Here is a 25,179-nt window from a genome sequence, read left to right on the forward strand (position 1 = left end):
GGAAAGATGGCAGCGCTGGCGAAGGGCATGTGGTGTTCCCTGGGACCATTCCTGCGGGTGGTCCAGACTCGGGACCTAGACGCTCGACGCTGGGTCCGGGCGCTGCGGCGCAGCCCGGTGAGAGTGTTGTCTCCCTCGGGACAGGTGGAGGAACGGAAGCGCGCTCCTGCTAAGCAGCCCCGCAAGGCGGTCCCTGAGGCCAGTTCCCAGGGGCAGCGACAGAAACAGCCTCTTGAGACGTCCCCATCCCAGATCCCTCACACCTGGGAAGAGACGGGGCTTCGCTACGATAAGGCCTTTCCCGGGGACAAGAGGCTAAGGTGATATGTTCTTGAGACTTGTCATCTATTCCCGTTTCCCATCTTGCCTCACTGTGGAGCTTCTGACTCTTACTGTTTCTACAGTGCAAAATAAATGTCTTCTTTGAGGCTTGTGCCTCCGTCAAGCTCTGTGTGTCTGTTAGAACTACATGTATCCCTTCATGACAAAAAACGTTAATAACCATTCCCTCTCTGTTTGCATCTACAGCAGTGTGATGACAATAGTTAAGTCCAGGCCTTTTCGGGAAAAGCAAGGAAAGATCCTACTGGAAGGTCGAAGGCTGATTGCAGATGCTCTCAGGGCTGGCGCTGTGCCAAAAGTGTTCTTTTTTAGCCGTCTGGAATACATCAAGGAATTGCCGGTAGATAAGCTGAAAGGTGTCAGCCTCATTAAGGTGAAATTTGAGGATATCAAGGATTGGTCAGACCTCGTAACGCCACAAGGAATAATGGGTCAGTGATATACAGTGTATCAATATCTGGAATTTCTGTTTCATACAAATGTAATATCCTAGACTTTCTTGTTCATATTAGACTTAAGGTAACTTTTATTTAAATCAAGTTTAAATTTTCATTGACTAATGTCTTAAAAAGAAATAGGACTTCTCAGGTATTTTAATGGTGTTTTTACTGGCAACTAATCCAGTTTCTCATTTGTATTTAATTGTGGGGCTTTTGCTTGTTTTTTACAATTGTAGTTCATGCAGGCTTAAAATTCTGTATGTAGCTGAGGATAACTTTGAACCAATGACGTTCCTGCTTGAACTTACTTACTGCTGAAAAGGAAACATGAAAAAAAAAAAAGATGCTCAGTTTTTTTTTTGTTGTTGTTTTGTTTGTTTTATGGAATGTTAAAAACATTATATAGGCTGGAGTAATTTGAGCCTTTAAAATTCCAAAATTTGGGAGGCAAAAGCAGGCCAGATCTTTGTGAGTTTGAGGCCAGCATGGTCTGCAGAGTTCCAGGACAGCCAGAGCAAATAGTGAAACTCTTTCTCAAGACAAAACTTTACTTATGTTGTGTGTATACGTGCATGGATCAGAAGACAGTCTGTGAGAATGAGTTTTCCCTCTGCACTATATGAGTCCTGGACATGCATCTCAGGTTGTCAGGCACGGCAGCAGGTACAAGCTCATCTCTCTTTCCCCCTGGATACTGCCTGACAACTGTACTTTAGGGTATGTTGTAGAGATGATTATTATTTTTTGAAAGTTTTTTTAAAAAGATTTATTTATTTATTATGTATAAGTACACTGTAGCCGTCTTCAGACACACCAGAAGAGGGCATCGGAGATGGTTGTAAGCCACCATGTGGTTGCTGGGATTTGAACTCAGGACCTCTGGAAGAGCAGTCAGTGCTCTTGACCACTGAGCTATTTCTCCATGCAGAGATTATTAAATGAGAGAATTTTTCATTAAGGAAGCCACTTTATGTTTTTATTTTTTTCCTAGCACCCCAGCCGATTTGTATGTGTTGTGTTAGATTGAGGATAGATGGGTCACTGGGTATTACTGTGCTCTCTCAAACTTGCTAAGATTCCGACACTCAGCAAGAGACCTTACAAATGCCTTGATCCTCACTACCCCCTTAACTCCTTCAGTATGAGCCCTTACAGACAATGTCTTCAACGTAGTATATCTGGGCGAAGATATTAAGAATTTTATGAATTTGTTTCTTGGGAATATTTTTTTAAATTTTAAGACAAACAGTGAAGGAGAGCTATGTGGCTATTGTTTAAATATTTAGGTTAAACCTACAAATTAAGTAAAACAAAAACCCAACAGGAAAATGGAGAAAGGCTACAGCATCAAGGCAGTTTGGGAAAAGGAAAGCATAAGTAAAGACAGTAATGTAAAGTAGTCAGGTGAGTGCAAAAGGTGTCCATCTCTCTAGTACTGGGGAAATGCAAGGTGAAATAAGGCAATGCTGTTTTTCCTGTCAGAGTGGTAAAAACTGAAAGTAAATATGTCCTCTGTTAAGCAGGCTTTGAGCTAAGAGGCAGATATTTATCATTCTAGACTTGGATAGAAAGCCGTAACTTCTGAGGAGGGCAGTTCCATGTCCTTTGTTAACATTAAGAGTATATGTATGCTGTCTGTCCATTTCACTTGCAAGAATTTGACCCAGATAAGTTTTCAGACATCTACAGAGTCTTTTGTGGACACTTACTGTACATTGTTTTGTTTTGTGTTTTGTTTGTTTGTAATGGGGCAACTTTAAAATCTTTAGCTGTCCAGTAAAAAGCTGGAAAGGGCCAGGCTGTGGTGGTGCATGTCTTTAATCCTAGCATTTAGAAGGCAAGCATATCTCTGTGGGTTCGAAGCCAGCCTGGTTTACAGAACAAGTTACAGAATAGCCAAGGCTACACACAGAGAAACTCTGTCTGGAAAAAAAAAAAAAAAACCAAAGCAACAAACAAACAAAAACTGGAAAGCGCTAAACTCTGGCACATCATATTACAGTGCTTAGAAAAATATAGTAGCTGTAAATATACTGACATGATAAAAATTTTAAAGACACATTGAGTAAGATAAACAGATCACAAAATGAGCTTTTTAAAAATCCGCTTATAGTTAGATACAGGTTATGTAGATGCTAATTTTAAAATCTAAAATGTAACATATATGAGTGCTTTGCCTGAATATATGTATGTGCACCATGTGTGTGGTCGGTGCCTACTGAGGTCAAAAAAGGGTGTCAGATCTCCTGAGACTGAACTTGTGAGCCACAGTGTGGGTGCTGGGAATTGAACTCAGGTCCTCAAATGCTGCAGGTATTCTTAACTGCTGAGTCAGCTCTCTAGCTCCTATCTGTCATTTTCAACATTTGCTTTTTAGGTCCTGTTTTTGTTGCTTCTAGAAGTGTTAGAGATCAACCCCAAAGCTGTCTGCATGCTAGGCAAGTGCTGTACCACCGAGAACATCCCAAACTCTTGTTGTTTTGTGTGTGACCATGTTGTTATGTAGATCAGGATGGCCTTAAACTCTCAGTTCTCCTGTTCCCAGCCATTTGCCACTACACCCACAGTGGGGTTGTCAGTGTTGAAAAAGCCCAGGTAAGTGTGCGGATCTAGTTGGGTGCATAGAGTTCAGAGAAGAGAAGGGTCGGAAGAGGACGGGGTTAGCAGTGGTAGGATTTTTGTTGTTTGAAATTTTGTAGTCATAATATATTCCTGGTTTCATTAGGTAATTGTGAATACATAAAGAATAATAAATAAAAAAGTCAAGCCATCCCCATGCACACTCTAGACTAGCGAATCTTCTGTGTTGTTTCCTTAGGGATTTTTGCCAAACCTGACCCTGTTAAGATAACATATCCAGAGACTCAGCTTCACCATTCATTGCCCTTACTGTTGATTTGTGACAATCTCCGTGACCCTGGGAACCTGGGAACAATCTTGAGATCTGCAGCTGGAGCAGGCTGTAGTAAAGTCTTACTCACGAAAGGTAAGAAAACCTCTTTTTAAATAAAATGAAATAAAAAAGGTTCATTTTATTTTTAATTATGTGTACATTTGTATGTCTATGTGTACACATATATGTGCAGATGTCTGCAGCAATCAGGTTCAGGATGCCCTGGAACTGTACTTATAGGCAGTTGTGAGCTGCCCACTGTGGGTTCTAGGAGTCAACCCCCAGTTTGTAAGGTCCTCTGTGAGAGCAGTGTACATTCTTAAATGCTAAGCATCTCTCCAGCCTTGGAAAAGCACTTTCTACCCAGTGGCTTTGTTGGCTCTTTTCAAGTGAGTTAGGCTTCTGGACAGACACACGCATGTGTCTGACTCCCTGATCTGCCCTGGGTTAACTGAATACTCATAAATGATATGTTAAATGTCAAATCTCTCGTCTATACAGTGGGAATAAGAAGAATCTTTCTCATGGTTGGTCTTTGTTTTTTTAAGATTACTTGAAATGGCACAAAGAAGCATTCAGTAAATGTTGCTTGTATTTTAAAATTATTTTGAGACCTGCTATGCTGTTTTGGAATTTTACGTCAATGAAGGAAAGAAATAGGTTCCCATGTTATGAAATTTTATGACTATACATTAATAGTTTACATGCCAAAGTTAAGACTTAGTTTAAGACCCTTATTATTTTGAGTTCTCAAAGTGTTGAGTATATGAGTCCTTCCTAATCCTTGAGTTCTGAATCCCATGGAAGGAACGCTGTCATCAGAGTGATTATGTGTCCTGGTACATTTTTCTTAGCCTCAGGGAAATGTAGTTACACATCGATACACAAATTAGCCTTACTACATTTGAGCTTTTCTCACAGAAGGGGATTAATAGGCTTGGTTCTAAATGTACCTGGCTAGCAGTTGAGACATGTCTAGAACGCCTTTTATACCCTGGGAGTGGAGGGGAGGGAGCTTGTCACTCATCAGAGACACCCAAGCTACTATTAAATAAAAACTAATAGTGGAGCAATTGCTGAGACTTGCCTAAATTGCTCCATTCAACTCTCCCCTGACACACTCTGTCCAAGTACAGGTCTGGCAGTTTGAAACCTAGTTTCTGGGGCTCCATTTTCAGTGCCCCACCCATTCCATTGTTGAGTGCTTTGATAGCCTGTTTTTGGAAATGTGTTCACATTGCTGAGGTAGTGTAGTTTTCACTGGCTGGTGTGAAGGAGGTCGGGAAAGAGTAGGTCAGTTGGTGTGATGCCCAGTTCAAGGGTATATGGCAGAAGGAGCTCTCATCTCAGTCCTCTCACAGATCTAGGCCCATCTAGTCCTTTCCTTCATCTAGCCCAGCTCCCATCTCTGGTTCCCTGCAATGCTTAGGAAAGCCTATAGGTGGGGATGTCTGGGCGTGAGTACATTCTCTGTTGGTCTGACAGATACTATCCTAAACTCGATGAGTTAACTTTAAAAATGACTTGTCATAAGGCAGCCCTGTGACACTCATGGTGAAATACCTTCCTCCTAGTTTCCTGTGGTGAGAGTATAGACAGGTCAGTATCTGCTGGCAGCCAATGCACAGGAGCCCTGAGGTCTAGATGTGACTATGTCAGAGTAGGTTCCTCTAGCCTTCTCATTACAGCACGAGGGAGGGCCTTGGCAGGGACAGGGCTACGAACTAGTTGGACTCCTGCTTCCTCCTGGATACACTCTGCTTCCTTCGTACACAGTTTCTGTTATGTTGGCCATTGCTTGCCTCTGTGGCCATATCCCACCCCACCCTGTCTAACAGCGGGCATGCTTGCTCACTCTGCCTTTGTCCTCTACCTGGACCTCTCTCCAACAAGATCCTCTTGTCCCCTAGGAGCCAGCTCAGTGTCACAGTCCCTTAGATGTTTAGTGTTTTCCTGTTGGTGCTTCTTTTACATCAGTTACTGTTGATACTGTGGTCCTCTGATTCAGTGTTCTTCTAGTACTGCAGTTGATCACCTCCGTTTCTGCAGGTCCACGGTGGCATTTTAATCTCTATTACAGCCCCTGCAGTGCCTGGCACTGCAGATGGATGCAATGGACAAAATTGATTTTAGCACTAGTAGCAATCAGTTTTCCAGACCCTTTACTGGTCAGTGTCATCGGATGGGAGGTTCTTGGTCCCAACAATGGAGAAAACTGTAATGGAAAAACTGTTGGTTTATCTCTTGGTTAGAATTAAAGGGACTTACCTCAGCGTTCCCTTTATAGTCTAGGAAGGCTTGTAAAGTGTCAGTTGTATCCTTTGTTTTTTAGGCTGTGTGGATGCCTGGGAACCTAAAGTGCTCCGGGCAGGCATGGGGGCACATTTCCAGGTGCCCATTGTGAACAACTTGGAATGGGAAACAGTGCCCAATCACTTGCCCCCTGACACCCGAGTCTATGTGGCAGACAACTGTGGTCTCTATGCCCAGGCTCAGATGTCTAATAAAACTGGTGACCACGACTGGGCATGTGATCGCCGATTCTTAAAGTTTCATAAGTATGAAGAGGACCTAGACACTAAAGCCAGGAAAGACTGGCTTCCCAAACTTGAGGTCCAGAGTTATGATTTGGACTGGACTGAAGCTCCAGCAGCTGTGGTGATAGGTGGGGAGACACGTGGAGTGAGTCTGGAGTCTCTGCAATTGGCTGAGAGTACTGGCGGCAAGAGACTGCTGATCCCCGTTGTGCCTGGTGTGGACAGTCTGAATTCAGCCATGGCTGCAAGCATCCTACTCTTTGAAGGGAAAAGGCAGCTGAGGATAAAGGTGGAAGACTTGAGCAGGAACAGGAACTACCACTGAAGGAGCACCACCGGAATCCTCACTTGGAGGGGAAGGGTGCCTCCAGCCCCTACTCTGCTAGACCGATGCTAGGAGGCTGGCCAAGGTGACAACACAGGAGCCAGGAGGTAGGCATTGCCACCATTGTGTGGTACTAGAAAAATATGAGTTTCTATTAGTTTCTGCTGCTCCTTATTAAACAACAAAGGTCAAAATTCGTTTTTCGTTTTACTTATATGAGTGTGTCTGCTTGTATGTAAACTACACCACAAGTATGCCTGGCCTGGCAGAGGTCAGTAGAGGTGTCATATCCCCTGGAACTGGACTTAGGGATGATTATGAACCACCATGTGAGTGTTAGGAACTGAACCCGTGTTCTCTGAAAGAGCCGAAGGTGCTCTTAACCACTGAGCCAACTCTCCAGCCCCATCAAAATTCTCTGTAAGATGTCCCATCTCTACTAGTTTTGATATTGTAACTTTTTTTCTAGTGTGTACTAGATAAGCACTCTGCCAGTGGAGCCCCATTCCTGGCACTTTAGTGTTTACTGAGAAGCTGAGGGCTTGGGGCATGGCATCCAGCAGCCAGCTGTTCTTGGTCTTCTCCACAGCCATCTCTGGGCTGGTGTGTCCAGGCCTTCAGTTCCACAGGTAGCTGATGTGTATTTTCCCCCTTTGTGGTGAATCAACAGAAGCAGTTCATGAGGTTGTGTCATGTCTTCTTAGCACAGCCCCTCTGCAAAGCTATTTGTTGATTTTGAGACTGGGTCTCATTCTATAGCCCTGGACAGTCTGGAACTTACTATATAGACCAGGGTGGCCTTGAACACAGAGACCCACCTGCCTCTGCTTCCAGAGTGCTGGGACTAAAGATGTGCACCACCATGCCTGGCTTTACAGGCATCTTTTTGAGGATTCTGTATGAAGAAAGGCTAGACCCTGAGTCTACTTTACAACATAACCTGCTGCTGGAAGTGCCAGCTTGCTTACCAGCTCCTTGCTGCTAGTTGTGATTTTTGTGACACTTGATTAAATGCTGTGATTTAGGGGGACAGCAAGATGGCCTAGGGAGTAAGTCTAAGTCTGGTGACCTGAATTCAATCCCTGGAACCCATGTAAAGGTGGAAGGAGAAAACAGACTCTCCACAGACCTCCACACACCCAGTGGTGGTGGTGATGGTGGTGATGGTGGTGATGATGATGATGAAGATGATGTTGTTGTAAGGGGTTGCTGCAGAAATGGCTCAGCAGTTAAGGACATCTGATATTTCAGAGGACCCCAGTTTAATTTTCAGTGCTCACGTTGAATGGATCACAACCACCTTTAACTTCATCTCCAAGTGATCTGTACTTTTCTTCTGATATATATGTATGTGTGTGTGTACTCATGTGCACAAACACAGACCTATTCATGTATACGTAATTAAAAATAAAAGATGAACATTTCATTTTTAAATCAGAAAACATCACTGGGTGTGGTGGGATGAAGATCTTGTAAGGTTAGGGTGTCGAGGCTCTAATCATACTGCTTTAGCACTGACTGAGCTCTCGAATCCCCAGGGGACAAGCTGGGTCCTTAATCCCCCCAAATACAGTGAGGTCTGAGAAGACCAAAGCAGGTAGTTGCACCTGCAGAGTGACCGTGGGAAGGAGTGGGAGTGCTGGGGTTTGGGATCCATTCTAAACACCACTTCTGCAACCACAAACAATTGGTTTAGAGTTGAGGTTCCAAGAAAAGTAGTTGTGCTACATCCTCAAGCACAGCGGCTCCAATGACTGGGTTCCTTTAGGATTCCTATAGCTGCTTATTCTAGGGAGGCAGAACAGGTTGTTGCACGTGCAACAGAAACCACAGAGCCAACCCCCTTCCGTTTCCTCTTCCTTCAGCTCTAGTAAAACTCTTGGGAGAACCAACTGAGTACAGTCCATGTACCAGGTGGCTTTGGGGTGCTTTAGCAGAGAGTACTGGTAGTTTTCAATTTGGTTGGCTGTGTCCTCCCAGGATGACCACTGCTTGGGCCTGCCTGCCCAGGGTACTGCACAAACATTTGATGTTGGTAGTCCACGGATTCTTGAGATCCTCAGTCTCTCGTCAGCTTTTAAAAACCAGAAGAGGGAAAGCCTTTTCTATGGGATGGGGGTTATGTCTGGGAGACAGACAGACAGAGACAGACAGAGATGGGGTTTCTTTCCTTGGTGTACTATTGGCTGTTCTGGAACTCGCTCTGTAGGCCAGGCTGGCTTAGAACTCACAGAGCTCTTACCTGCTTCTACTGGGATTAAAGGCATGTTCTGAGCCCAAAGCTTTTTTTTTTTTTTTTTTTTTTTTTTTTTTTAAACTGTTATCCACAAAGGCTGGAACACAATGTGAGCTGAGGGAAACTGTAATGACTGTCACAGCAGGCAGATCTAGAAGGCAGCAGGGGAGAATTCACACCACTTCACTGAGCCTGCTGACATTTAGTCTCCCCTTCCACACCTCAGAAAGTGGTAAAGAAATAGAAGGCACCAAAAGGAAGCAAGCCCATCTTGCCAGCATAAAACCACTCTCCTGCATTGTGTTACAAAATGAAAATCAATGATAGAACGTTCCACATCCTCAAGAAGAGTGGCCCTGCAGTAACACTGCTCTGGCTTGGTGCAATGCAAGGCCCTTCTGTCATCCTGGGTGCAAGAGGGGTAAGAAGTGTACTTGTCAAATGCTTTATGGCCGGTGTTAGAACTTAGTCTGGGGGTTGGGGGTGCACAAGTTGTCCTTTTAAGTGACTGCCTACAGAGGATTGCTTATGGCTATATTTTTGCTGAGTGAAAATGGAAAATCACTGTCATGAATTTTTACTTTGAGATCAATGAATATTCGATCACCATTTCTCCAGGAAACAGGAATAAAACGGAGCAGTCCATGTTATGAAAACCACCAAGGCTGGAAGAGAAGCTCTGAGAACCTGGCTCCTGCTTGGCTTTTCAGGGAGCTCAGCTGTAGCAGTGGCTTTGGCCACAAGGTGGCAGGCTTCACCTCAGAAATGGTTATGCAAGCTAGAGAGTTGGGGCTTGCCCTGGGTTTAAGTTGTTCAAATGGAATCCTAGCTCCCTCTGCCAAAGTACAGTAAACTTGGAGTGTATCTCAGCTTAGAATCTGAATTTCAAGAGAATATGGACATTAACACACTTTCCATGTTCAGCCTCTGGGAGAACACCATGTGCCAATGTGTTCCTGTCACAGGGAGCTTACACACATAGCCTTGCCCAGTGCTGCAGACAAGCTTGATCCTTTACCTCAGCCAGCTGCTAACTGGTGAGGATCCTGGTTCCTTAGACATGGGGCAAAAGACTATTTGACATGTTCCACCACTTGCTCCAAGGGCTCACACAGCAACTTCTGATGTCCCCGCCACCCCTGCTGAAGTGAATCAGGACCACATGAAGTTCCAGCAGCCATGTCTGCTAGGATTCTCTGGCCATGGGTTGTGCTTTAGGCCTTGGGGTTCCTACCTCCACCCAGCTGCCTCCCCAGCCACTCAGTGACATTCTTGCCACTTGGGCTCATCCTGTTTTACTTTTAAGAAGTATGTTGCTTTTAACTACAACATAGTCTTCTTTTCCCTTTCACTCCAGGAGGGAGTGAATACACAAACAAAATAAACTAGGAGCCAAATTAACCAACGGACTGTTTCTAAACAGAGCCGCGTCACATCTGAGCAGCTGGTGCCACAGCTGCAGGCCCACTCTCACTGGAGTCCCAGGAGGCATGGAGTGCTCAGGGGCCCAGTGTCGTGGGGGATCAGCCCTGTGTTTCCTCCGCTTCGTACAGTGATTCCCAGCTGTGTCTGTCGTTCTACTCAGGAAACCTCAGAGTTGGGGTGACCCGTCAGTGCTGCTGCTTGGTGACTGGGAACAAACGCGGGAGGAGGAAGCAGAGCTGCAGCAGAGGTCACTCGCCCTCCTCGCTGCTCATGGGGATGAGGAGGGAGCACACACTAACACACTGACGCGCCCCAGAGTAGCTGGGGAAGACTATATTCTTAGCTCCAGTCCGTGATTGTTATTTGAGGTCTGAGCATCCAGCCCTCAGGCCACTGAAGCCTACTCTGGGCAGTATGATGGTTTTTCAGAGTTGTAGGAAATCTCAACTGTTATTCAGGAGTTCTGTGCACACGGACTAATACATTCCCTGGCTTGGGAAGCATCCCAAAACACTACAGGCGTGACCCACATTGACCCACATTGCGTTAGTTAGTTTTAATTGTCAGCTTCACACCCTCTGGGATCACCTGAGAAAGGAATCCCAGCAAAGGACTGCCTGCACAAGTTGGCCCGTGGGCAGTCTGTGAGGAAGGTGTGAGACCTGCCCACTGTGCTGTAAGAGTGACTTCTGGCTCGGATGGACTGTACTCTGGAACTGAGAATTGTAAAATAAACTCTCCAGTAAGTTGTGTGGTCACAGTGTTTTATAACAGGAATGAAACTAAGACACTTGACTTCATCTTTTCACCATAAGGTACATGGAGAACACCCTTCTGTTCCGATTCCCCTGCAGCAGAGTTCCCAGCCACAAAGCAGAACCACTATATAATTCCATACACAGCCTTTTGTTCCTGGTAAGTTTACCACATAGGCTCACAGGCCCTTGCCATTAATAATGAGGTCACGGGCTGGAGAGATGGCCCAGTGGTTGAGAGCACTGACTGCTCTTGCAGTTCAATTCCCAGTACCCTCATGGTGGCTCACAACCATCTGTAATGGGATCACAAGTCCTCTTCTGATGAGTCTGAAGAGAGCAAGTCACATACATAAATAAATCTTTTAAAAAAGAATAATGAAATCACAGTGAACAATGGTCCCCAAGAAAGTCCCCTAAGCAGCCTACTTGGAGGCACTGTCAAGAAGGAATATAGGTGTAGTAACCCCTTTACTATAACTATTGTGGAGCAAACTTTGTAAGATCTTAGTAGGCCCAGTGCTCTCGGATCAGCTACTGGCTGCACAAGACAGTGGGTGTGGGGAGGGGCACTCTTGAACCTCTGTAGTTCCTGGGTATTGTCACCCTGGCTTTTGCACCTCATTGGTGTTCTGGTGCTATAAGGCAGGCACGGATCTGCCCAGGGTAACAGAAGAAATGTCTCTGTGTACAGAATGTGACTGCCTCAGCATGTGGCACCAGATGCTAGTTCAGGCCACTCCCTTGTGTATCAGCTCTGCAGTGTTTTGACATACGTGTCCACACATGCCCGTGTTTTCTCCTTGCTCCCTTTAGAAAATACCATTGCAAGTCCAACAGACCTGTTCCCAAGCCATATTCCTCCATCTCCTTGCTGGATTCAATTTGCTGCCGTGAGCTTGGGAGCAGGAGGGGGAACAGCTTTTTAGTATCTTTAATTAGGCAACAGGATAAAACAAAGTCTGGCTGGAAATTACCACTTGAAGCTTGCCAAAAAAGCAGTGCTGGCTCCGTATGCTGGACTAAGCGAAGGCCACTGGCTTCAAGAACACATGGTGGGCAGGACAGAGCAGAAACCACCTGACTCTTAGATAGGAAGCTGGTTCCATCTGCCCTTTTCCATCATTAGCCTAACAGATGTCCTTTTCCTTGTATGGATTTATTACTTTTGATATTTTGAGACAGTGTTGCCATGAAGCTCAGGCTGGCTTTGAACTTATGACCTTCCTTCCTCCCTCCCTATTCCTTCCAGACTATCCTTTGATCTTTTGTGTGAAGGCCTGTGAAAAATCTTACCTTGCTGGGCACTGTAGCTTATGCCGTTAGTCCCAACACTTAGGAGCTTGAAGCAGGAATTTGAGGCCAGCTACACAGTGGCTTTCTAGGCTATCGTAGGCTGCAGAGTAAGGCTTAGTCTCAAGAAACTAAAGAAATGCATCTCTATTATGGGAATGGGGTCTGGAGGTCATTTTGAACACAAACCTGGGAATTCTACAGTGGCATTTTTATAGCTACCTTCCCACGTCCCCCTGCAGCGCATGGTGTTTCCCATGCTGCTGGCGGAAGCCTGTGGATATGTCACAGCTGGTGTTCTAGCCTGTTTCCAATTAGCAAGGAGGATTGGAAGGTATCTTGGAGCTGCTTGGTGGGAGCTAGCACACCACCCACTTGGTCTGCTGCAGTAACCTTTAGGGATTGTTCACTGGTCCGTAGGGAAGATCCTTCCGTGGCACGTTCTCCAGCTGTAGCAGCTGCACAGAGCTAAGCCGACCCGGTCCTCACTAACCCACATATCCACTCTAAAAGGGGAGTGTTCTGGTGTTGCATCCATCTGACAGGACAGGCCACTGAGATACCACATAGATCTGTTCCTGCTTTTCTTGTAGTCATTAACAGCACCTCCCGACTGGCTCCCCCCTGCCCCCCAAAGGTAACTACCTGCAGAGAGGGACACCATCCTTTCCTTCAAAGCAATCACACACAGGGCACAGACAGAAACCTATTCATTTTCCAAGGGAGGGAGTTCATCTTGGTCCTTGTCCCCCTCTCAGGGACATGGACAGAGAAGCCCCCAACCCTAGGACAGAGCTAGGCTTGGACACCCCATTCCTTGTCCTTCTCTTTGAAGTGAGATCCATGGTGACTCTAGTGTCTCCCCATGGAGGCATCAGTGCTCAGCTTCCCAGGAAACAAGGTCACAGCAAAATTCACAACAAGGTCTTCAGTCTGAGTCTCCAATAAGCTTCCTGCCTTCTGAGAACCAAAATAGATGGCTGTGTGTGTCCTGAGTGTGTGTGTGTTGAACTCAGGACTTTGTATCCTACAACTAAACTCTGTTCCCAGTCTCAGTTTGTTAGATTCTTGCAGGTTCTAGAACATTCTCCCCTCCCCATCCCAAACAGAGCAAAGGAAAAAGACTCAGCACTGAGGACAGGAAGGCTGGAGCGAAGGGTGAGGTCAGAGAGGCCTGCTTTGTCTGCTTTATTTCTTTCTAGGTAATTGTACTTCAGGCTGGCAACATCCAATGGAGTAATTACCAATTTTGTACTTCTGAACTAAAAGCCAATAATCCCATTCATCAAGGAACAACAGTGCCAATAGCTTGTTGGGAACAACTGGGTTTTCCAAAATAAATGGTTTGGGCTGGTAAAGTGTTGGGTGGAGTTGAGGGTGAGGCCCAGGTGCTTTGAAGTCCCTGACACCAGACCGTGACGGACCGACGTCCTGGGAATCCCTAGGCCAAAGCCCAGACCCAAAGAACAGGACTAGAGTTTCCATTGTAGTCAGTTCAGCTACCTGAGCCTAGTAAAGGAGGTCAGGGACGACTCCGGTTGGCATGCCCAATGCCACCACTGCTCTCTAGAGCACAGCCCCCTTTGCAGAGAAAAGAAAATCCTCATCACTTTTTGGATCCAGTTTGAAAAGAAAACGAACATAAAAGGGGCTACAGGTGCCTCTGGCATAGAATCAGCCCACAGAGAAGCTCAGGGCAGGGCAGAGAAGCCCAGCCACAGGGAACTCAGGGTTGAGTCTTGGGAAGATGTCCAAGGGGGAGAATTCATTACTAAAATTCCAAGATAGTGGGAATTTTTTGTATGGGTAGAAACCTGGGGATGGCCAAGAGTAAGAGAGAAAGATGGGGAGATGAAGAAACTAATCACACAGTAAGCGTTCTATGAACTGTTAGCTCAGCTATTCATTTTCTCACCATAACAAACACCCACAAGTTTCCTTATAGATTTGGAGGTTCCCCTGCCCAAGAACCCACTGACACGCTGGTTTTCCCTCAGACCAAGAAAGATTATGTCCTGACAAAGCAAATTTGCCGACAGCTCTCAGCTGATGTCCGCTGAAGCCATGGCCCTTCCTCTGTAACTCCCACAGGTACGGGTGTCACAGGAGAGTTCCCTCTGGCTTGGGGTGTGTGTACTGACCCCAGAGTCAAGAGTCAGGGCCTCAATTCATTGTCCTTGCTTGCTCGCCCTGCAGAAGACCCTGGAAGGTCCTCCACTAAGAGCCAGGAGAGGTGGCAGTCTCAGTGCTAGCTGGTCACGCCATCCTCACGGATCCTAAGCCGTCTCCAAACATGGTGGGATCTGCTGCCACTGTGAGGATGCACACCCTTGGGTGCTAGCTGAGTTGTTAATGCAGAAACAAGGCACCACAGAGGTTGGACACTTGGGTTGTGTGATTCAGGACACGCCGGAGAAGTCCAAGGGCAGAGGGGAGGAAAGGGAGAAGACTGTGTCTTAAATACTGTCTCAGGAGGCCAGAGCCCACTAGATGGGCTCTGGTTTGAGCTTTTCTGCTAGGAAGTCATTCACAAAAGTCTCCACAATGGCTGGGGTGATCTCTTCTACATCCATCACGTACTTGGCCCGGGCTGACATGTCCAGAATGGTGAGCAAAGGTGCCGCCTCAGGCAGGTTGGTGTAATCTCTCAGGGAGTCAGTCATGTCATCCTGGAAGTCACCAGAAGGGCAAGAAAACCAGTAAATGTTAACAAGAGTCTCCTGAGTCCAGTCCTCAGAGAGTACGGGAAAGAGACCGTGTCAGCATGCTGGGGAGATGGGCTTCTGTCAGGATAAAGACCCTACCCGGTCTTAGGAAGAAAGATGAACAGTTCCCCTGCATCCCTCAACCCAGGAGGCAAGCCAAGTCCCTTCATGAGCATGAAAGTGACTGTAACATGCCCTCTGCCTTTTCGGGCTATGATTTTAAGTTCCCATTGCTTGCTAGTTTGCAACCAGTTCTCAATTCTTTGCAGCCCCACTGTGGATGATCTGAGGCTAGTCAGGATTTCAACTCAAATGTTTTTCAGCAAACGGCTTAGGGCTTACTGGCTCCCACGCCATGTGTGAAATGAAGGCAGGAGGTGCCCAGCCAGCCTGGATGCTACTCCACTGTGTTGGTCTAAGAAGCTGGTGCCCTGCCATGCATTTCCTGCTGCTGTTCCAGTGAGTTCCCTCAGCTCAAACACTCCTCATCTAAACGGCAAACAGGGCCAAAGACAAGGAAAAGCTTTTATGGAGAAGCAACTATTTGAAGTGACCTTTCGTGAGACAGACCTCATTTAGAGACTGGTGAGAAAGGGGCTTCACACCTCACAACATATAACACTCTAGTTCTAATGACAGGTTTTGAGTCGCCCTGCAGAGGAAGGGCTTGGGGTCTTCCTGGCCTTAAACTGGGGTGGGGAGCAGGAGGCATGAAACTTAAGCTCACTGGTTCCTCAGACAAAAATTTATTACACCCCCAGACACTCAGGAGGGTTTGTGAGTGACAACTTCCTTTCTTATATGATAGCATGTACCTCCCGTAAGGCTGGATGCTTCTATATCTTGGGCATTGGTCGCCAGGTCCAGCCTCCTCATGGGTAAATAGAACCCTTCATGATAAACAGAGGGAAGCACCTGGACAAACACTGTTCATATACTCCCTCCAGGAGGCCTGGACCAAGCCAAGAGCTCCAGTGCCTTCCCCTGAGCAAACCAGAGAGATGAATTTTAATGTTCTCAAAGGCTTTCAGATTAACCACTGCTTGTCCCAAGGGACCAGATCGGGAAAAGAAAACAAGAATAAAAAGACTCTCCCAGCCCTGGGCCACACTGCTGGGCTCAGTTAATCAATGTCCATGTCCCATCTCCGTGTCCCCCCTCTCTCCTCCCCAAAGGTTATCTTGCTTCTGAGCGTTAAGGACAGAGGGCTGGACCGAGTCGGCTGCCAAGACTGGAATGTCAGTGGAGCAATAGATGATACAGAGGGCTCTGCCTAGTTTTCAGACCCATGGATAGTACCCCCCCCCCCAAACCTGTCTGTCTTTCTAGGCATGAACTGGTCCATCTGTCAGAAAAGAAAGAGCCCTGTCCCTGGAGTCACAGCGACCCCACCAGTTCCTTCTCTGCTACCTACTTTCTGTGTGGCCTTGGCAAGGGACATCAATGGAGCCCAGGTCCCATCCCTAACACCCAGGATGCTATGAGAGGAAACCAGCCCCCAGTGCTCTCAACCCCTCTCCCTGCTAAGGCCTCCCGTTCCTCATCTAGGAAACAGGATAATGAGTATTGTACCCGGGGAGAGGAACAAAGGAGACCAGCAGGTGAAGTTCCTGGCAAGGCGCCTAGGGTACAGAAAACTTGCAAAAGCTTTTCAGCTGTGCTCCTGAATCCCCGCCCTGCCCCCAGCCCAGCCCTTTTTTTTTTCTGCACCCATTTTTCTTAGGAGCTATTCTCTAGGGGTTAGAGTTTAATACATGCAGAGCTGCCTTGCTTTGTGTGAGGTGGCTGGGAGCCCCCGGGGAAGGAGCCTATGAACCCTCTTTGTTCCCCTCCACCCCAGGGCTGGGCAGGGCAACAGGGGCTGCCGGCAAGGGGCCCAGCAGGGCAGCCCAGGGGTCGTTACTGGGGGTAGTTACTGAGGAGATGGTGAATGGGTGGCTTAGGGTGTCTGGCCTCTCTCGTTTGTCTTCCTGTGCTTCTCTTGGGATCCAGTGCACAGGCTCTGACCAACTGGAGCTTCTGACCTTTGCAGGGAAAGCTGAGGGGTGGCCTCATAGAGTCTGTGGATGTGAACCTCAGAAGGGTGCTGGGGTGGGGTAGAGAGGCAATGGGCATGTGCAGAGGGAGCCAGGAGAGCGCCTGTGCTGCTGATCACGGCCATCTTGCAGAATGCAGGTGCCTGTAGGATGCAGGCTTCCAAGCTTTCAGGGTGGCCAGGCACCTGCACAGGGAGTCTCTACTCTAAGGCCCCATCATCTGACCCTGGGGATGTCCCCTGCTCAGTCTGGCACAGTGAGGGCTGCCTTCAAGAACTAGGCCTTGGGTGCAATGGCTGGGGAACAGCAGCCATTTCGAACCTCCCCAAGCACCTTCAGCTGTGTTTTAAGTCAGGATCCCTGTGATGGCTAAGCCCATGTTGCAGGCTGGTACAGTGGGACTAGCCAGGCTGATACTTTGCAGAGCACTGGGGGCGGTTCTGATCCAGCACCAAGGAAGAGCGGACGAGCTGACTGATGTCTGACGCTGCTCTCCCGGCGGTGCGGGAACAGACCCGGGAGGGCTTCCTCCTTCCTGTTCTGAGGGCTGCTGAGTGAGAAAGGAAGGGTGGGGGATACAGCAGAGATAGGAAGTAGTTTCGGATGACTAAGGACACACCTTTTCCTCTTACATCTCTGTGTGGCACAATCAGCTCAGACCCAGAGGTCCCTTGAGACCTCCAGAAGCCAAGATCACTCGTCCTGAAAGTCCCCGCTGCCAGCCTGGCCAGGTCACCATGCCTGTCCTCTGCACTCACTCACCTCTCCGGCCACAAAGAACAACAGCGGCGCCTCCTCTTCTTTGGCTTTGTACTTGGCGATGATCTTCTCAGCTATTGGCTGGATCAGCTGTTTGGCTGCCTCGGACTCTCCATCGTCCTCAGAATCTGTAACAAGGGAAGAGAAAAGAAGGACAAGCAACTTTCAATTGTCAAATAGTAGTGAGCAGGGGAGTGCCGGGCCTGTGACACACTGGGCTCACTAGACACACACAGGCTCAGTGAGCAGTTCGAACCCTACCCAGCAGCATGCAGACCCTGTCAGGAAGATCTTCACAGACGCATACAGGGAGCGGTGCTGCTCCTATGCCTACACCTAAGCCCCTAGGAGTATTCTCCCAGTCACAGCGCCAGAACCATGAGTGCTGCGAGGACCTGAGGACCATGGTCCCTCTACAGTTCTGGTGACGATGGGACACTGCAGCTGCTCCAAAGCCTGGGACGATCTGCAGGGGAACACGAGGAATAGACACAGGAGGCTCAGGCTGCTGAATCTTGGGGCCTGGAGACAGCATGAGACGCCCAGGTGGTAAGGCACAGGGGGTATAGGAGTCTGCCCAGAAGTGCCACATTGCCCAAGAGGCTCATGGTGACCAGACACAAACTCTGGGGACACCCCCATCTAGTTAAGTTTGTGATGCTACCCAACTTGTTTTGTCTCTCTGGGACTTGGTTTCTACATTTCTGGAGAAGGGCAAAAGGTTCCTAATTGTCCCCAAGTTCTTTCAAAAAGAGTTCTTTTCAAACAGGCCCCAGGATGTGGGTGTGAGGACCTACAGCAGGCAGTGAAAAGTTTTCAAGACTGCTTTTCTACGATGGGCCTTCTTACCCAAGACTGGACCAGTCTGCTTCTCGGCTCTGATGATAGGGTCTGGAAATCAGACCCCAGAGAATGCAGCAGGGTGCTGAGGGTACTCCCCAGGCCCTCAGTGAAGCTGGTGGGGGCCACTCCAACCATGGACCTAACAGCAATTCAGCTGGAGGGGACCAGCAACGTCTTGGCCATGGGTTGTGAAAGCATCCTGAGTCATGCCACAGTCTGCAGAAATACTTTTCTGTCTTCCTGCGTAGCCTCTGAGGGTGGAGGAGCAGGGTTCCACCTGGTTGAGGTGGCCAGCTCTAGTGGCCCCTGGAATTGTTCGTTAGAGCATAGGAAAGTGGCAGCAGGCCTGGATGAACCTTAGCCTGAGGGGGCCCCACCCCCTACAGCTGCTCGGCAAGCAACACCCTCCCCATCTCCCTTCCCAACAAAGGTCCTGTTCATGGGGGCTGGGGACCTCTTCCTGCCTGACCTGTTGCCCAGCTGGCAGCAGGAGCAGCACACAGGGAAAGCAGTAGCTGCTCTGGGCCACCACCGCCTGCAGGGGGATAGCCATGAATAAATCATTGGGGTCAAAAGCAAGGCTGCTGAGGAGACAAAGACCCCAGCTCAACACTGTTGATGACAGAAAGAGGCTGGGGGTAGGGGATACTATCTGCCTCCCACAAGAGAGGTTCATTCTGACCTGTCTTCCACTCCCCGCTCAGCTCCATACCTACAAAAAGGACCAGGCAGGGGCCCTCATTGAGCTGCACGGCGTTGGAGTCAGAGAGCTCCAGCACGGGCTTCGGGTGCCACGGGAACTCCCTGCAGTCCTCGTCATTGAGCACCTCCACCCGGCCCTGCCGCGTGATCACCTCCCCCTGCGGGTCCAGTACAATGAGCGTGGGGATGCCTGCAAGAGACACAACACTTAGCTGGCCATTGTCCTGTCTTCCAGATCAGGGACATTCACATTCTCACAGGAGGAATCCAGGTCTGGTCAGGACGCCCCGGGCTAAAACTGAACCCCGTGGCTGACTAGATGCAGAACCACTCCTGGAAAAGTTGAGGGAGTCTGTGCCTGGGCGTTCTCTGGGGCGACACTGTGAAGGAACTGCCCCCACCTGTCCCAGCACCATCATCAGCAATTGAGTGGCAAACTCGGAGAACACAGAGACCAACACTCACTTAGTGTGCACAAGGCTCGGGGCCAATCCTGGTGTGCACGTGCATCCACATGTAGTGCGTGCACTCTACTAAGTACAAGTGAACATGGGGGACATCCCAGCCTGGTTTACAGCTGCAAGTGGGCTTGTCACCTCCTTGCTCTTTGTACCCCACTTTTCACTGCTTCTCTTCTGGCCAGAGCTGCCACTCACACAGAGTTAGCCTCTGCCCTGACCTTTGGGGACACTTGTCTCTCCACTGGTAGCTGGTCCCCTCCCCAGTAGAGCTCTCCAGGTACCCCCCTCTTGGGAGCAGACCAGAGCCTGGATTTCATATGAAAGCCAGAGAAATTTAATATTTATATGTTCTGCAGTATTTGGTGAGTAATTTGTTCCCCTGACATTTTACATCTCCATAGGAAGTACAGTGAGGTACCAGAAGTATGACCCTGGCGCTTTGTAACCTGCTGTGGTGGTGAGCCCAGTGGGCACACAGTGGTTGGGCCTATCTTCAAAAGGAATAAATGAATCCATTTTGTTCACATTTATTAGAAGGAGCTGAATGGGTGTGTCAGAGAACAGGTGAAGAAAACCTAGATCCCATGGCCCTGACTCCCATGGACTTTAAGATGAGCTCAGTCTTAAACAGGAGACCTGGGAAGTTGTCGGAATGGCTGCCTCTCCCCCAGAGGTCTGAAGCCATATTGACTGTGTCTCCACACACAGTCCTAATGTCAGCAGCCCAAAGGAAGCCTCAGGCTAGAGGCTACGTGGGCAGCCTGGGACACACGAACAAACCACACTGCCACGTCCCATCTCTAAAAAGCATTGGCACAGCCCTTTAATCTAAACCAGTGCTTCGGAAACTGGGCAAACTGAGCCCGCCCACTGCTATGATTACACGCAGCAGGGGGCCTGGTTTTAGCCTGGCCTGAAAAGGGATGCAGGAAGGACAGACAGGCACAGGGAGTCTAGTTCCTCCGTTCCCATCAAATCACCATGAAGGGATTTGTTGCTCCCTTGAGTCTTGTGTGGACCAGGACAGGACAGCAAGGACTCAAGCTGCCAGGGAGCCCACCGATGTCTGCATAGAGGCACAGATCCTGCCCAGGCTCTTAGCTATGACAAACTAAAAGGTCCTCTCCTGGCTTCAGTGCTTTGAGCACCAGAGCGAGTGTCTAGGAACCCAAGGCCATAAGATCCACAGGGACAGGGCAGTGTTAGGAGTGTGACTTTGGTGCATGAAATACACCCAATCAGACCTGGAACTGCCACCGTTCCCTTCAGGGGACCTTGGGTTTGACCTTAGAATCCTCGAAGGGTATACTCTGCTGCCAGGAGAAGGGGCGCTTGCCTCTGCACCGTCTGCTCTGCCAGGTACAACACAGTTGCTACCTTACTTAGTCATGCAGTCAGGCTGTGAGGACCACAAGACCACCCAGCCAGTCTCACCAGCATTCTCACCGGCATAGGAAAACTGGCCTGCCTGCTACAAGGGCTGTGGCTCTATCTCCAGGACTGGCACCTTTGCCAAGGACTGGCACCTGGCTGGGGCCAGGAACATTCCAGAACCAGTTTGTCAAGCTATTTTCCTCTCTGCTCTTCCCATCCCCAGAGCGGTGGCAGGAGGCTGAGGATGTCATCACCCCATTCTTCTCCTCCTCAGCATGCAGTCCAGGAAGCAGGCTTCCCAAAGCCAGTAATTGAGAGAAGACTGAAGCCTCAGGAAACTTCAAGGGAACAGCAACTTTCTCACCAATGCAGTCATGCAAAAGGCCTTCCACACCAGTGAGGTGCTTCTTGCAGAAACAAAACAGACGGCTTAGGCTTATCTCTGCCCAGCACAGACTTGTTCCCCAGCAAAGGCAGCTGGGGGAAAGCTGCGGATACTAAAGGAAGATCCTGCAGTCCTTAACTTCTGCCGAACAGGGATGTCAGATTCTGTCGCACTGGATAATGGGTGGGGATAAGAAGATGGAAATGTACAATGTTTTAGCACAGGACGGGGCTGTCCTTGTCCTGTAAGTGATAAAGTGTTATAAAGCCACTCGTGTTTGGAAAAGTTCTTCCTGAGAAGGCATAGAAGACACAGAAGGGGGGAGCTGTGGAGCAGAGCCAGAAACCTCAGGCCAGGTTGAATGTCAGCTAAGGAACAGGGGCTATGAGGGAGGGTCCCACCAACAGTAATGTGTGCCAGGAAAGAAGAGCTCTGCACTTCCTCTCTCACCTGCCTCATCCCAAGCTAATAGACCCCCATTCCCAAAGAAGACTCAGCCTACGTCTTCGGCTTTAGGGAGCTAGAGTATCTGTCAGTGCCAGAGTCCCCTTCCTTATCTCCTTCAAAGCACAGAGAAAGGACAAGGCCTGAAAAGCCAGTGTCCCTTCCCCCGAGGGACGATACTTACTAGTGGTTTATAACAATCTGAGAATAATACATAGAGGCCACCCCACAGTTTAGTTCCCTAAACTTGTTTCTCTGTTGCTAAGGGAACAGTTTGGGGATGGGAGGGTAGGTGTAGGACAAAGAAGCTGAAATGGTCCAGGCACTTGAGGAAGAAAAGAACCAGGAGGAGTAGCACCTAGCTAGCTCTGTTTGCACCCAGATGGCAGCATCCTCAGGAGCTCCCAGTCCCCAAAGACCAACTGGGACAGGAAGTGTAAGCCAAGGCACACTGCAGGGCACAATGCTGGGAGATGGTGGTCACCAGAGAGGGTGCAGCCTATTAGAAAAGGCTGTAGATACTGCTAAGAGGAAAACCTGGCTGGCACGGTGCTCTGTATGAGCATGTGGACAGTGGCCAAAGGGGACTCGGAAAGGTGGAAACGGTTGTAGAGTAAGACAGGAATACACTTGAGATGAGATGTGAAGAAGTTGGAATTTTAAGCGATGTAATATGAGGATTAACATAAGATGAAAATCAGAACCCAAGGGCATCAGTGCTGGGTGGGGATAACAAATGCAAGCCAATGCCTTGGCAACACCAACAGCCAGCTCAGCTCACTGGCTCTCTCTCCTCCTGTGGCGCCCTCCCCGAAAGCCTTCCTTTGCTCAGAAAGCTAAGCAAAGGATGGGAGCAGCCGACATAGGTGACAAAGCTCCGAAAAACTCAACCAAGGTCAGATAGGTGGGGCCTGAACCACCTCTACCCAGTCTGCACCAAGATTGATGCATGGCCACGGCCTTATAAACCCAGAAACCAACTGTCAATCAAGAGTGGAGCAGATCCGTCTGCTGGCACAAACTGTCCATCAAGAGGGGCAGATATGCCAGGCAGCGCGGTTAAGCGACGGAGCACTTCTCAGCCTAGAAATAATGAACTAGATATGAGTGTTGGTGAGGATACATTTCAAACCATCGTGGAAGGGGAAAACTCAAGATGGAAAATTACATTATGACAGCATTTAAAGTATGCTTCTAAACCAAGGAAATGATACATTATTCATGGGTTCATATACATGCAGGGAAATACGGAAGTGGCTTATGAAGTTATGCAGTAAGTGTATGGTGGTGGTTCCCCTGGGAGAAGGAAGGCAGAGAAGGAAGGGCCTTTTGTTTGTCTGTAATGTTTCCATTGTTCTTCCTTCCTTCCTTCCTTCCTTCCTTCCTTCCTTCTTTCCTTCCTTCTTTCCTTCCTTCCTTCCTTCCTTCCTTCCTTCCTTCCTTCCTTCCTTCCTTCCTTCCTCCCTCCCTTCCTCCCTTCCCCCTCCCTCCCTCCCTCCCTCTCTCCCTCCCTCTTTCCCCCTTCCCTCCCTCCCTCCATCTTCTTTTCTTTTGAAAGTTGGGTGTGCTAAGGAGTGTTCATAGGATCTGATTTCTGTCTAAACATCTGAACAAAAACTGCATCTTCCTGGTGTAACTCCATGGGTATTTATTATGTTATTCTCTGGCTTATATTTTTCCCTTCTTTTTTATGTGCTCACAGTTAAGTACAACGAAGAGAGCAGAGCAGCAAGGCTACTCGGTGGATTCCCAGGCTGCCCCGGCACCCTCCGCAGACAGGCAGCTCTACACAGAGGCGCCAGCACTTTGAATGCAGAGGTTCGTCTGCAGAATAAACACCCGGCTCCTTGCTCTCTGCTGACTGAAAAGACACGAGCTCTGAGAATGTCGTTTTTTATATTTACAGAGTGCTTCGGGTCCATTTTCTGAAGGTAGTTAAGGAAGGGGCAGAGAGGGGAGGAGAGATGGGGGAGGAGGGACGGACGCAGGGAATGAGGGGCAGAAAAAACAGTGAAAGATGATTGAGCAGGAGGGAAAGGAAACAGAAAGCTCTGGGTTGGGGACAGCAAGGCTCTACACTATAGCCACCCAGCCAGAGCCACCTTCTACCTTCCCACAGGCTGGGGATGAAGAAGAGAGAGGAAGGACAAAGAGCCTGGGTCCCTCGCCCAAGACAGAAGGGCCCCTAAGCCTCCTCGCAAAAGAACAGGGTGTTCTCCACGACTCCAGCAGCCTGGGGTGACTCAGACAATGGCTAATGAGATTTGCCTTTTGCCAAGTGTGTCTAAATGGCTCCCTTAGGAAGGCATTTTTAAACAGCTCACAGGGCCACAAACTCCCCAGGCTGCACAAAGCGCTGGCAGCAGGGAGGCCTTACAGGGAAGCAGGCTTTGTCAGGGAGACAGAGGAGATGGAGGGGAGCCAGGGTGGCCTTATGATAACTACAGTTTCATGCAACTCCAGGGCTCAGTCCCAGGCACCTAAAGGGAGCCAGTGAGCAGGCCCCTGGCAGCTGCCAGACTTTGGTCCCCTTAGCTTAGGGAAAACTTTTCCTTAAGACCTGCAGCAGGTATAGCTTCCCTGTGACCCCTCAATTAACTGTCAGCATTTAGTAAGTCCACGCTGGAGGAAGAAACTCAGGTACAAGGGCCATCTGTACCTAGATCCCAGACACTCAGAGAACACATTCTCTTTGCATCACATATTCTCACTTGGGGAGGGCCGGGTGACTGTCAGATCATCTGTCTCTGTCTCCCCCCACCCCAAGGTCCAAGGCCATTTCCACTGCCCAGGAAATGGTCCTAGAGCGTCTCTGTAAACTTTATCACCCAGGCCAGCCCAGGCTACATGATGAGACCATGTTTCAAAATTTAAAAAAGTGTTTATCATCTCACTAGGAAGGTGGAGAGGCTGAGGTCAGAGGAGGTTTAGGGCAGCCTGGGCTGTAGAGTGAGACCTTGTCTCAGGAGAAAACAAGGGACTGGAGAGAGATGGGCCAGCAATGAAAAGCTCTATCTATATCTACAGAGGGCCCAGACTTGATTCCCAACACCTACATGGTGACTCACAACCATAGGATCTGAAACCCTCTCCGGCCTCTAAAGGTGCCAAGCACATATGTCATACATGGACACGACCCACGCGCATACAATAACAATATAACTTTAATAATACTGCTAATTACTACCTGCTTGAGAGCTCAGCTGCTATGTAGTGCTATGAGA

The 25,179-nt window shown here is 48.6% G+C and overlaps 2 protein-coding genes across 3 annotated transcripts in view; one reads left to right on the top strand and one right to left on the bottom strand.

Annotated features, from left to right (window-relative positions):
- Positions 1-6: 6 nt before the first annotated feature.
- On the top strand, positions 7-23,736 carry MRM3 (mitochondrial rRNA methyltransferase 3; the record flags this gene model as incomplete). Of its 2 annotated transcripts, XR_013975144.1 has the most annotated exons (5): positions 7-320; positions 529-773; positions 3,601-3,768; positions 6,008-6,644; positions 23,658-23,736. XR_013975144.1 is itself a non-coding variant. In XM_080922281.1 (4 exons), the coding sequence occupies 4 exons, from the start codon at positions 7-9 to the stop codon at positions 6,535-6,537; spliced, it is 1,257 nt and encodes a 418-aa protein (XP_080778407.1). In that variant the 3' UTR covers positions 6,538-7,887. The 2 variants fall into 2 exon arrangements, 1 of the variants encoding a protein (XP_080778407.1); XM_080922281.1 differs by lacking the exon at positions 23,658-23,736 and having other exon boundaries at positions 6,008-7,887.
- NXN (nucleoredoxin) overlaps positions 13,404-25,179 on the bottom strand; it is a 136,555-nt gene continuing 124,779 nt past the window's right edge. The window contains exons 6-8 of the mRNA XM_080922280.1: positions 19,302-19,481; positions 17,750-17,874; positions 13,404-14,915 (exon numbers count right to left, since the gene is read on the bottom strand). Of these exons, the coding sequence (XP_080778406.1) occupies positions 14,733-14,915; positions 17,750-17,874; positions 19,302-19,481 (488 nt within the window). The 3' untranslated portion in view covers positions 13,404-14,732. The remainder of the gene's footprint in view (positions 14,916-17,749; positions 17,875-19,301; positions 19,482-25,179) is intronic.

The sequence above is a fragment of the Micromys minutus genome, assembly GCF_963924665.1.
Source record: "Micromys minutus genome assembly, chromosome: 10".
Taxonomy (NCBI): Eukaryota; Metazoa; Chordata; class Mammalia; order Rodentia; family Muridae; genus Micromys; species Micromys minutus.